We start from the raw sequence: 12727 nt of genomic DNA, 5'->3' as shown, positions 1-12727 counted from the left end.
TATCCCAGGACTCCGATACCAAATGCCATGTGATTTTTAAAAGACATTAGTTTCGACTAGTACCGACTAAAATTCCCACATTTGGATCGAAATGTAGGAATTTTTCTCGAAATTTGGGAGTTTTCGAGTAGACCAATGGGCCAACCTTGGTTAAACATTTTTAAATGGGAAATCAAGCTTCTTATTTCAAAATTTCGACCCTCTCCCCCAATTTCTCTATGAAGTGGGAAACTTGGGAAAACACTCAAGGTTTTTCTTTTGTACTATCAAATCTTCATTCTAAGCTTGGATCTTTCACATTCATAGCAAATCTACCTAAGGGAGCTTGAACCAATAAGGTAAATCCATCTTCCCCAAACCTTGTGTGCCGTCTTTCGAGAGCACCGGTTCATTTGTATATGGTGGTGGGTATGGACAGTATGGTGGATCTTCTACTTCATTTGGACAGGAGGGTAGTTCAGGGGGGTGGGTCATCTTTTGTTGACAATATCTTTGGGTATCCATCCCAACCTTGTGTGTGCCACATCCATATCCTATACTATGATTGAGCCATTCCCTAGGCTGGGATACCTACTGATGTTGATGTTGCATCCTATAGATGGGCAGTGATGGACTAGCTGAACAATTGGGCCCAAAACATGTCGTGGGACCTATATGTGGTGCATTCGATCATAGGAGCGGCTACGACATCTGTAGCGGTATACAGCTCGTGGACTGGAATCGGCTAGACACTCTACTTGGAATTGGATGTTGAGTGCTTACTATTGAGACGTAAAGACTTGTGACTTGAGTGATAACTCACAGTTGTGTAATATTATTATTTATTTTGGATCATTTACATTATGTTTTGTTTGTTTTAAACTTTTAATAATGTATTTCACATTTTTAGTTAATAACTTATATATGTACTTATGTAGTATAGTTTCAGGCGACGACTCAACGTACATTAGCAAACTTTGGTCAACACCACAAGCATGACTTTAGGTGTTTTTTACATGAAACTAATTTATGTGAATGGGTAAGAAATGTCTAAATAGTAAAAAATAGGCCAAATATATATATATATATATATATAAAACCAAAGTTTACACCAAACTAGAAAATATTCCTTCGTTTCCTCGAAATTTCATAGATTTCGACCGAAATTTCGGTCTCCCCAAGGGTTGAAACCTGATATTTTGAACCTTGTGTTTAGGAAGAACATCCAAGAGAGTTGCCAGATTGTAATTGGTTGTAATTCAGGGCCTTTTCGAGGAAACTGGGGAATTTTTCTCGATATGGTGGAAAACTTAGGTTTCGACCCCCAAACAGTGTTTTTTGTCTGATTTTTTGTGTACAACCTATTTTAAACATTTCTAACACATTCACATCATTAGTTTCATAAAAAATAAAAAAAAAATAAATAAATAAATAAACAAATAAAGTCTTACTTGTATGGTGAACCAAAGTTTTGATAATTATTACGCTGACTTGTTGGCTTAAATTCTGAAAATTTACTACATAATAACTTTATATAGTCTACAATCTACATCAAAACATAAGACATAATCCAAATGATCCAAAATAAATAAAAATATTACATCATCGACAATTATCTATCAACACTGAACATTAGTGACTCAATTACTCAACACTCGAAAGTAGTGACTCAATTCCAAGAAGAGTGTCTAGGCGGTTCCATCCAAGTAGTGACTCACTACCCTCAAGGCATGCATGTTATCTTTTCTAACATTATTTAGTAAGCTATAGATACCTTGTATCATAAAAAATCAACATTAAGCCACATCAAGTCATTAAAATAAACATTTAGCCGCATCAAATTATAAAAAATCAACATTAAGTCACATTAAGTTATAAAGAATCAACATTTAGAGAAATGCTCTTGTTTTATAATAAGTTTGACTGGTCAAATGATTTTTATTTTTACATAAGACTTTTTGTATTAGGTATAACATAAAATCAGTTTTCCAACAAGTCTAAGATTACTTAAATCTGAGTTGTAATGACATAGTTATGTTTCGGTCAAACTTATTTTTAAAGTGCGCGAATGCTGTTAAAATCGCCTGAATGAAAATAATTTTAAGGATATCAAAACAAAATATTATTTTATCGGACTTTTGATTTTTAGCAATGTTTTAACATTATAGGATTTATAAAATTTTCATAATTGAAAAAAACCCCAGCATTTAAAAGTTGAAAATCACCCCTATAACCAAAATCCAGTTTTTGTTCTTAGATTGGGGGTTGACATTTTATCCTTTGGAAATTTGATTTTTAAACTATTTTTATTGGATTCAAATAGGGGATATCTCCTTATTTATGAATAATATCGTAAGTAATAAGTGCCAAAAAATGAAAATCTCCATTGTTTCCCCAAGTTTCCCACAATTGGGAAACAAAATGCACAAGAGAAGATCGAAATTTGGTCGAAACCTGTCGAAACCAAGTCGAAATAGGAGATTTTTTAAAATCCCCTATGGTTTCGTTTCGACCTGTGTCGATACCTGCGAAACATGCGAAAATTTCTCATGTTTCACTCGAGTTTACGAACCATACTTGGATGCTCAGACGCTAGGGTTTCAGGAGCTAGAGGGATTTGAAGCGAGAAAGGGGGTCTTGGCTGAGTTTATTGAATTTTACCGGATGCTGACAATGAAATCCCATTGTGTCATCATGGGCATTTGAAAAAAAAAAAAGGGTAAATGTCACCTGAGGTACCCAACTGTAAGTGGGTGCATGTGCATCTCTGGGTTCCTATCCTAGGCGAATGAAAGCAATGTAGCTCCAAGGCAAGAATAAAGAGGCACTTTAGATGACCAACTTAATGGGTGACATTGGTCGATGTTCATGGCTTCACAAACTTAAACGAGGTGATTTTATGAGTTGCTTGACCAAAAGGGGACATTGCTTTATCACAGTGGTGGGGCCTGACTAATCACATTTTCAGGGTGAGCCCAGCTAAGAAGGTTCAGCAAATTGTAACCACAAAACCTTCAGGAGGGGATGAATGCTATTACTGATGCAGTGAGTTTAGTTCCATGTTGAGGAATGGGAGGGATTTGGTACCATATTGATTGTGTGGTGTGTGACTGTTGGGCTTATGAACCTAGGAATAACCTCTACACCAAAGCTCAGGCATTTGGGAAAATCTTGATCTTTAGAATCAATATATTGTCCAATATTCCCTCACTAGAACATTTCTTTCTTCCACTTTGTTTTCCCTACCAATGTATTACTTTAGTCTCTAACAAACAATGAGAAGAAAAACCCAGCTAAACCTTGCTTCAATGTTTGGTGCTCACTGCTTCTTAAACTTTGGCCCTATTTTCTCTCTTTGGACTCCCGATATTTGTTACACCAAAAACAAAAAAAAAAGAAGAGAGAGACATATCACTGAATAGGTTCCACCTACAAGGTTGTTCAATTTGGACCTTCCCTTATCGTGCGACCTCTGTTTATTTATTTCTTTTGAAGACTATGATGTATAATTTTGCTAGATGACACATGCAAATGTACATCAAGTCTTACATACTCTCTCATGCAAGTTGAGGCATAACCAAGCTTCGAAGCCCAGTTCTTTCCGTGGAGATAGCTGGTGATCTCTCTCCTTTTGCATTAAAATTGAAAGGTCAAAAAGAGGATCCATTTTTTATACTAGTAGGAGTTGGAATTTTTCAATATTCTGGTTTTTTGTTCACAGACCACAAATTTGCTACAGGATAGAAGACCTTGTTATTGCTCTGAAACAAATTCAGCATGTCCCGTGTCTTCTTCCTCTTTCCTCACAAGCACCTGCACCGCCCCCTCCACGATCCAAAGGCTCTATGGCTTCCAAGTAGAGCAAGTCAGAGGCTGACCTTTGGTTCCTGCGCAAACTGTGAAGAGTTTTTTCCGTCTCTCTCTCTTCTCCCCCACCCAACTTTGCGTCTCTCTTCCCATCAATGGGCAAGTTGAAAATATGAAAAAGGTACCCCATGCATAACATCCATAAAAAATTAGGTACCCTAACCATAAATTTTAAAACATGAGGTACCCAAAGGTAGTTTTTCCTAAAAAAAATTGGGTACCTCAGGTATAGTTTTAAACCCCCCTCCTCCCGAAAAAAAAAAAAAAGGATACTTTCCCCTATCATGCCCTCTGTTTATTTGTTTCTTTTGAAAACTATGTTGTAAGATTTTGCTGGATGTTATGTGCAAACGAATGTTATGTCTTTCTTAAGTGTTCAAATAGGATTCTCACCAATGTTTCTGGAATCAAGACATCTAAAATCTAAATTCTCTTGAGTCACTGTAAGGATGATTAGTGATAACCTCGCAGAATACTCTTGGGCTTCAGCTTTTTCTGACAATATATCTTTTATGATCCTCCTTACATTTATCAGCATGTTTACCTTCAATTTTTTTTTCCGTAATATACTAATCTTGTAATTGATTACTGGTCACTTAGTAAGATAGCTTCTCAGTCATTCCACCTTTTCAAGAACAATGCAGCACTCTTCCTTGGATGAAACATTGGTTGGGATGTCTTCTTAGCCAATGACAAGCTGCAGGATCATACGAGACAGATACTTGCAGCCTGGACTTGAAGCCAAATTAGGCAGGGCTCAGGATCCTTTGTTTCTGGAACAGAAAATAAGTCTTTTGTATGGTGCAAACTTGGCCCTTAGCCACCCCTATACATCGAGCAACATGAACAGGCATGGCATCTCTTGCAGCCTTTCCAGCAATGTTTGCACACTGGGCTTGGTTTATGAGACATTCCTGGTTTCTTCCCCATCTGTATTCTGTTACTTCGTAATGCTGCGTATTGGTAATCTGGAAATCAGTAATGGTCATCATTCAAGCACCCAAAATGTTAATTGGGTAGTTATCATCTGTTAAATTTTGGCATTGCAGCATATTTCTTTTTTCTTCCATTGAATTAAACAATTGAACTTGTGCCCACAAGTCATTTATGGAAGATCTAAATCCTTGTCCTTTATCTTGATACTTTCTGAGAATTTATTAATACCATAGTTGTCATGGCATCGCCATGGCGGCGATTTGGCGTCCTGTCTGAAAATGAAGTTCATGGCAGTGCTACGATTTACTTGACTCACAAATGGCGGTCGCCACTGGCTGATAGGCGTCGCTATGGCACCGCCATGGACGCTAGGTACGCCTGATTCACTAGGCGGTCGATTTTTTGTAAAATGCAGGGTGATTTTGACAGGGCTATGTTAATTTTTGATGATTTGATGCTACTTAATTTTGGTTTTATATGTTATAGGGTATATATTGTAGGCTTGTAGCATGCTAAATAACTTTAGAAAATAGGAGAAATAAAAAAATAGCATACTACATAACTTTAGAAAATAGGAAAAATAAAAAATGACATATAGGCAATTTGACCGCCATGGCAACGCCATAACAGGCGATTCATCGCCAAATCGATTAGCCACCCTTCCACCGCCTTGGATCGATTTGACGCCATGACAACTATGATTAATACTTTCTTAATCTTATTCCTTGAATATTTCCACCAAGACAAGAATAAAAGAAAATCTTAATCCTTGACTAACTAAGAAGATGTTGCTTTATGCCTTTACCTGTATGTAAAGAATGGTATAAATAACTGTATGAAAGTGCTTTCTCTCCCTCAAATGAAGTCATATAAATAACTGTATAAAAGTGCTCTCTCTCCCTCAAATGAACTCAATATATTCATACTTTTTTTAAAGGATCCTAAGTAAGTAGCTGCAAGTTAAGTAACTATTAATGATGATGTGTAAAGCCAAAATATGTCTTAATAGATAATAGGATAGAGAATGCTGGTACTGATGAACTGGCAAAGCAACAGTTCACTGCAATTCTATAATATCCGATTTGTTCCATCTTGGATTACCACTTTTAGGAAAGTGATATTATATTATAGTAGTAATAAATGCCACTAGAGTAGGATAAGCTGAAGTTCAAAAAGTAATTCTGCAATTTGGGTTAAAGCATGAGGTTCAGAAGAGAATATATAAAAAGTGGTTAGACAGTTTCACTTGTGTACAACGTAGGATAAGTATTAGTTTTTTAAACAAAGTAGATAAAGGAAAGTTCAAAAATAGTAACAATGGTTTTAGTCTTTTCTGTATTATTTTCTGTAGCCTTGATAAGAATCCTTATACCATTTGCTTTGTGAGGACCTAAGTAATATTTTGTATGGTCATGCTATGAACATCAGCAAGACTATCATTATGAATTATGGAAAATTGTTTGGAGAGGCCTTTTCCAAGAGGAGAATAAAAATTAAAGGAAAATGATATTTGAACTTTGTTTGAGTATCATAATTTTTCTTTCTTTCTTCCTTCATTCTTATTAACAACTAAGAAAAAATAAGAACCATTGGTAAATCTTTAATTTGTTGAGGATTGATAAATTTAGGTATTGATTTCATATGGCAATCATACATGGATGAGAAAATATGTAAGCTTGCAGCTTGCTTCTGGACAGCTTGGCGAATTCAGGCAATACTAGCATTAAGTTATTAGGGACTGAAATATATGAGTATATCTAATTTAGGAGTATTATGAAATAGGATAGTCAAATTAGGAAAGAGAATATTTTGTTCTATTATGTTTCCCCATTCTATTATCTTTGTAATTTCTATAATGCAAACATTTTCATGGTTTCTCTCCCCAACTCTGATTTTGAACACTAGTTTGAGCATTGCATTCAATGAGCAAGAGGAACCTTTAATTTCTCTGATGTTAAGAGGACTGGTTCCCTTCCTGGAAATTGGAAATTCTTGGGCTTTAGTAGCTATTTTCATCCAAGTTGATGAAGTTATATTGAGGGTTCTTTTTGTAGGATTTAAGCTAAAATGTGCAGAATTGATGTTGGAAATGATTATTGAAATCCTTAACATCTGATAATAGTCTGAGCATAAAAAAAGTTACTGAAATTTGAACAATTGTTAAGAAGGGCATTCCCATTCTTATAGTAAAGATTGCCAGTCATATTTCTTTTCCCCCTAAAAATATAATCCAGATATAGTTTCTTGATTGAATTGCACACCCAATTAATTTTACATGACATAAATGTCATTGAGGAAGAGACAATGGCATTTCAACTTACAAGCTCAGAAGTTGATGTTATTACAGAAGTATCAAATGCTGGCCAGTTGATAATAAACTGCAATTCAACTCCTCTCTATAATAGAAAGCAAAATCTCTTCTTAAATTTTGAAGTATATAGCTGAAGGAAAATAGCATATTTGAAAACCAAACTATATTTAGGAAAACAAGATAGAAATACATGAAAATAAATCTGTCAGGCAGCCATGCATGACTTGTAAGAACAAACACAAGGAGCTGATCTTTCAGGGTTTCCTAGAGGGACTTTTTGTAGAAGATTGATCTCCACCACCACTACCTTTAGGGAATGCTTCGTAGGCTGCCAAGTTCAAGAGCATAGACTTGGTGAAGTCATCAACAACAATTGGAGGAAGGAACAGATCTCCATGAAATTTGTGAGTTTTGGAACTAATAGCCTTCAAGCTTGAACTACTGCTTGTCTTGCAGCCAATTCCCCCAAGCCTAAGCTCACTGACTGAGCGGAATGACGCCAATTGTCGAATACCTGTGGAGATTTCAGCTGAAGTTCTGTACCAACAAGCTCATTCCGAAGAAGGTTAAGGAGATGAGGGGGATGATCACGTTTCTCCATGGAATGGTGGCTTTTGAACATAGTTTGCTTCTTGATGAATTTGTGTACTAACTCTTCTCCTTCATTTCTAATAATGTTCAAGCTCAACAAGGCCTGGAGAACTACGAAAGGGATTTGGTTCTCCAGCAAGAACATGTCTCTTGCTACAAAAGCTGTTTGGTAGTTATTCATCTTTGTATCCTCAGGCTCGTCTTTCAGCATGCAATCAATGAAATGAAGGAGAAAGCAACTGTCCAGGAACATCATGCCCACGAATTCTTTGTTGCTGAACCGAGCTGTCGATTCCTCATCATAACACTCCCTTGCATCATGAGCCACCTCATCGAATTTGAAGAATTCTTCAAGGTCTCTCCCCAAGACTAACTGCTTTGCTATTGTGATCTTGAGCTTCTCCAACATTGCAAGCCTGGGCTTGCCATGGTGCTATGGACCAAATGAGACCACCATTGGATCAAAGCATGCCTTGTTTTTGTTGATGTCACGCAGAATTTCTGGAACCTTGCATATTTGGGGCTTTGTAGGAGATTGATGTGTTTCTTGCCGGTCGCTGTCGGTCAGTACTCTCAGCAACCACTCTGGCTGGTAACTCTCTATGTTAAGAGAAGTCATTCTCTCACATTCATCAACCATAATGACAAGGTTTGTTATTGCCTCTGCTTGCTCTTTGGATTTCTTTCATGATCTTCTCGTCTTGTGCATCTTTAATATAGAAACTATATGGCTTTCTTTAATGCCAGCCAGGAATCGATGGCTTCTTTTCTGCTAAGGAAGTAGTTCCAAGGCAGGGATAAGGATATGATTAAAGATCAATTCCAATGACTTCTTTATGGGTTCTCTGCGTTTTAAAAATTCACATTGGCTTCCTTCCTTCTGAAATGTTCAATCACATTATAAAAAGTGACTCAGATTTTGTTTGGAAAATTGATATCGTGACGGCTGCCAACAATTATACATATAAAGGGGCGAAAGAATGCGCCAGGATGCATGGCATACACTAGTGTCTCTTTGTGTTTCTCAGTCTCTCTCCTCCCTCTTTTGAAGTGACATATCTGCCCCTATTCTGGGAGGAGAAAGATAGACATAAGGAGACACTAGTGTACGCTACTACACAGCCAGATAGGGAACTCAATCCCTATGTAAAATTAGGAGACATATTACATCCACTATGATTGAAGGAAAGTTTAGTAAGAGGCCAGCCGTTTCTAACTTGAGACATGATTTGGTCATTTTGACCTTTGGGTTGATATAGTAAGATGGGGACCAATTTAATGGCCCATCCCAATTTTTTTTGTGCTTCATGCACTAGATTCTTCTTTCCATTTTATTTTCAATATTCCAAAATTTTCAAGAAGTTCCTTGATCTCCCTCATTAGGAAACTAATTATCCTAATTAACAAAAATATTCCAAAATTTTGAAAAACATAGTTAATTATGAAACTAAAGGGAAACAAGGTAATTATGACAAAAATTCCATAAATAAAATGGTAATTATGATAATTCTGTTCTCATGGTTATGTTGATGGATGTTAGATACTCTTAAAACTTCATGAAGTCACCCATTTTATCTTTGTATAATGACTCTAATAGCTAAAAATTAAAAACAGGAGAAAGAAAACAATTTAACAAGTAGACTACTTAAATAAACATATTTGGCTATGTTGGAAGAAATGGACGCAATGTTTGAATGATGTTTGTAAACTTTGAATCGTAATGTGTGAAATAGAGAATAGAAAAATGGAAAACATCTACCTAACATTTACAAAGGGGAGATGCAAGTTATTATAATTTTAGACTCCTTATAAATCTTAGAGGATGGACCTTGGTGTAACGGTAAGGTTGCTTTATGGACAAATGATCACAGGTTTGAGGTAGGAAACAACCTCTCTACGAAGCGGGAGTAAAGCTGGGTAAATTATGACCCTTTCCAGACCCCATAGTGGTGGGAGCATTGTGCACTGGGTACATTGTTGTATTCTTTAAAATCTTGATATTGGGAGGTTGATCAAGTGTACCTTGAAATCCAAGGGATGAAATTGCATGGTGTCAAATTTTTGGAACCAAAATATGAAAAATTTGCATTTTAACCCACAAGCCTTGTTAAAATCTATCAACTATTGAATTGCTAATTTAGATGTTTTCAAATTATCTCTCTTCTGATTCTGGTGCTTTTCTTACAAATGATCCATTAGTCATCTTAGCTAGATACTTACCCCTCAACTTTTTGTCTTCTTACATAGTTGTAGGTATTGGAATCTCTTAACATTTTGGAAAACCAAACAGATTGGAGTGTTAGTGAAGTATGGTTTTCACACAAACCTCTCCTTCAACTCATACCTCAACCCTCGGGTTCCAGTCCCAACTGGCCTCTAATCTCGTTTGAGGTTTTTTGGCTACTATATTTGTAGTTTGGTTATTTGAAATATGTTTATAATGACTTACTAACTACTTCAGCTCTCCAATGCCTATGGGAAATCATGCAGTCTCCAATATGTTGGTCTGTAAATTTGTTAGACTCTTATGATGTACCCCTTGTTAATTATTAGTGATGAAGCTTTATTTCTCATCAAAAAAAAAAAAAAAAAAGGAACAAAAGACATACAACAAAGACCAACAGAAAAAAAATCGCCTGAAATTCCTTAAAAATAAATAGACCTAAGCTATAAGAGTTAGCAAGGGTGAATTAGGGCTTCTTGGAGCTGTCATTGTTGTTGCTAGGGAAGATTGCATAATAAGTTTGAACCATGGTAAGCAGGAGAGCCAATGTAGCAGCAACTAAAGCAATGACAGACCATGGGTTATGGAAATATGTCTGACGCATATCAGCCATCCAAGACCTTACAGTACTCCTATAGTGCCTTTCAATGCCACTCTTAACATCGCGATAAAGCTCAGGGTCAGGCACCAAGTCGATCGTCAAGTCGTTGAAGAGATCAGCAACTTGCTGGTCACTGCCAAGTACATTGTGAAGTATTCCTTTTGATCTCAGTTCTTTCACATCCTCGGCGCTATCGATGAGAGAATCCAGGAAACATATGTAAGAGGTAACAGTGAAGTCGTCTGGAGCATCAGGGCATGTTTCATAAGCTACCAAGTTTAACAACTTAGGCTGGGTTGAGTCATCAATGACAATAGGAGGAAGTAACAGATATCCCTTGATGAGGCCAATTTTGAAACTGATCTCCTTTAGGCTACAAGTAGTGCTTCTCTTGCACTCTACACCTGATGCTTTAAGCTCAGTGACCGCGCGAAATGAGTGCCAGCCTTCCAATTCTGTGGTGGTGGTGGTGGTGGTGGTGGTGCCATCTCTGGGTTGAGACATGGGCCAAATTTGAAAGAGTGGACTCTTGGATGGTGCAGCACGGACTAGTTCATTCCGAAGTAGGTCAAGGAGATGAAGGGGTTGATTGTCTTCCTGCAATGGAGGATTGCCAGGGAACACTGTTTGCCTTTGGATGAAGTTGGTGATCAATTCTTTCGATTTTTCTTCACCGAATCGAATGATCATCAGTGTCTTAAGAACTATGAATGGCAATTGGTTTTCCAGCAAGAACAAGTCCCTTAACACGAAAGCTCTTTGATCAATTTTCATCTTTGAATAGCCGGGCTTGTTTTCGGCAACACAGCAAATGAAATGGAGAATGAAACAACCGTCTCTGAACATCATGCACTTGAAATCTTTGCTTGAGAGCTCAGTGAGAGGACCCAAATCGGGGTGCCCGAGAGTACTCAAATCGTAACAATCCCTTGCTCTCATAGCTACCTCATCAAAGTTTCTGTCGAAGGCTGGGAATTCACTGCCCAGATAGGAAATGAACTGTTGCTCCTGTTCCATCTTGAGCTGCTCCAGAAGTTGTAATCCAGGTCTGCCATGGTGGAAAGGGCCAATTGAGACCACCATTGGATTGTAGCATCGTCTGTTTTTGTCGACCCCACGCAATATGCATGGAACCTTCCGTATTCGAGGCTGAGAATTCGATTGATTGTTGCAGGCTGAATCTAAATGGACAACAGTATGAGCCTGAATGTCTGCCTCCATGGTTGAGGTCATTCAGGCTCCAAAACAGTGACTATGGGGAAAGTTATTGTTTGGATTTGAATAAGTTTGAGCTTCAATTGACATTTTATACTGTGGATGGAAGATCTTACCTTGCTTATATGCCAAGTTTGGTGATACAATAAGAATTTATGCACTTTAACTTAGTATATGCTAGACAGTAGCTCCAAGGCATGAATAAAGAGTTTTAAGATTAAGAATCCATTGCAGACTTGCAGGCAAGCTCCTTCTCACTCTGTGGCAAGACAAAAAGAGTTAGAGATTAAAGATACATTACAGCCTTCCAGGAGGGAACCCTTTTTCACTGTTTCTAAAGCAGATACAGAAACAACATTGCAGCTGGATTGCTGGGTTAGTTGTCTGGAAATGGATCCTGATGCTGTAATGGACCAAGGTTGATAGCCAGTGAATGGCATGGTCCCTAACCAAAAACCATCAGACTTTGAATCTTTTGTTTCTCTTGGGAACTAATAAAACATCAACATTTTTAACTTTCAATAAGAAACAACAATAGTCAAAAGAAAAACAGGGACCAGGGACCAATAAGCCAAAGCTTGAATTCTCATAAAAATGCTGCTGTCTACAAGTAAAAGGAAATCTAGTCTAGAAGGATATAGGGGGTATCTCGGGTTTTGGTGAAATGTATTAAAACCCTATAGGGATTTGTGAACCCTAGGATGGAGTGGTGAACTTCGTCCCAAGGAAAACTTTGTCCTATTTTTAATGTAAAAAGTTAGATATTGCAATAGGAACCACAACAGGTCCTCAAACTTGAATATGCAATTCGCTATTGCCAAATCAAAAGCTCACAAGTACCTCTGTTATACATTGCCATTCCAAGTTGCATGTTCAAACTTTTACTGTTTAAGTTGTACTTCTAAGTTAATAATTCTCTCACACCATCAACCATAATGAAAGGTTTGTTATTGCCTTTGCTTGCTTGTTGGATTTCTTCCATGATCTTTTTGTCTTGGGAATC

The 12727-nt window shown here is 37.2% G+C and overlaps 1 protein-coding gene across 1 annotated transcript; it reads right to left on the bottom strand.

Moving 5' to 3' along the window:
• Positions 1-9756: 9756 nt before the first annotated feature.
• Positions 9757-11789, bottom strand: LOC122060594 (UPF0481 protein At3g47200-like). The gene has a single exon (XM_042623729.1). The coding sequence runs from the start codon at positions 11740-11742 to the stop codon at positions 10375-10377; it is 1368 nt and encodes a 455-aa protein (XP_042479663.1). The 5' UTR covers positions 11743-11789; the 3' UTR covers positions 9757-10374.
• Positions 11790-12727: the final 938 nt, after the last annotated feature.

The sequence above is a fragment of the Macadamia integrifolia genome, chromosome 14 (assembly GCF_013358625.1).
Source record: "Macadamia integrifolia cultivar HAES 741 chromosome 14, SCU_Mint_v3, whole genome shotgun sequence".
Lineage (NCBI taxonomy): Eukaryota > Viridiplantae > Streptophyta > Magnoliopsida > Proteales > Proteaceae > Macadamia > Macadamia integrifolia.
Note: the sequence above shows the minus strand (reverse complement) of the source record. Positions and strands in the feature narration are given on the sequence as shown.

What these genes read in the sequence shown, in the direction of transcription:
- LOC122060594 (XM_042623729.1), bottom strand. Translation starts at nt 11,742, where the DNA reads ATGACCTCAACCATGGAGGCAGACATTCAGGCTCATACTGTTGTCCAT.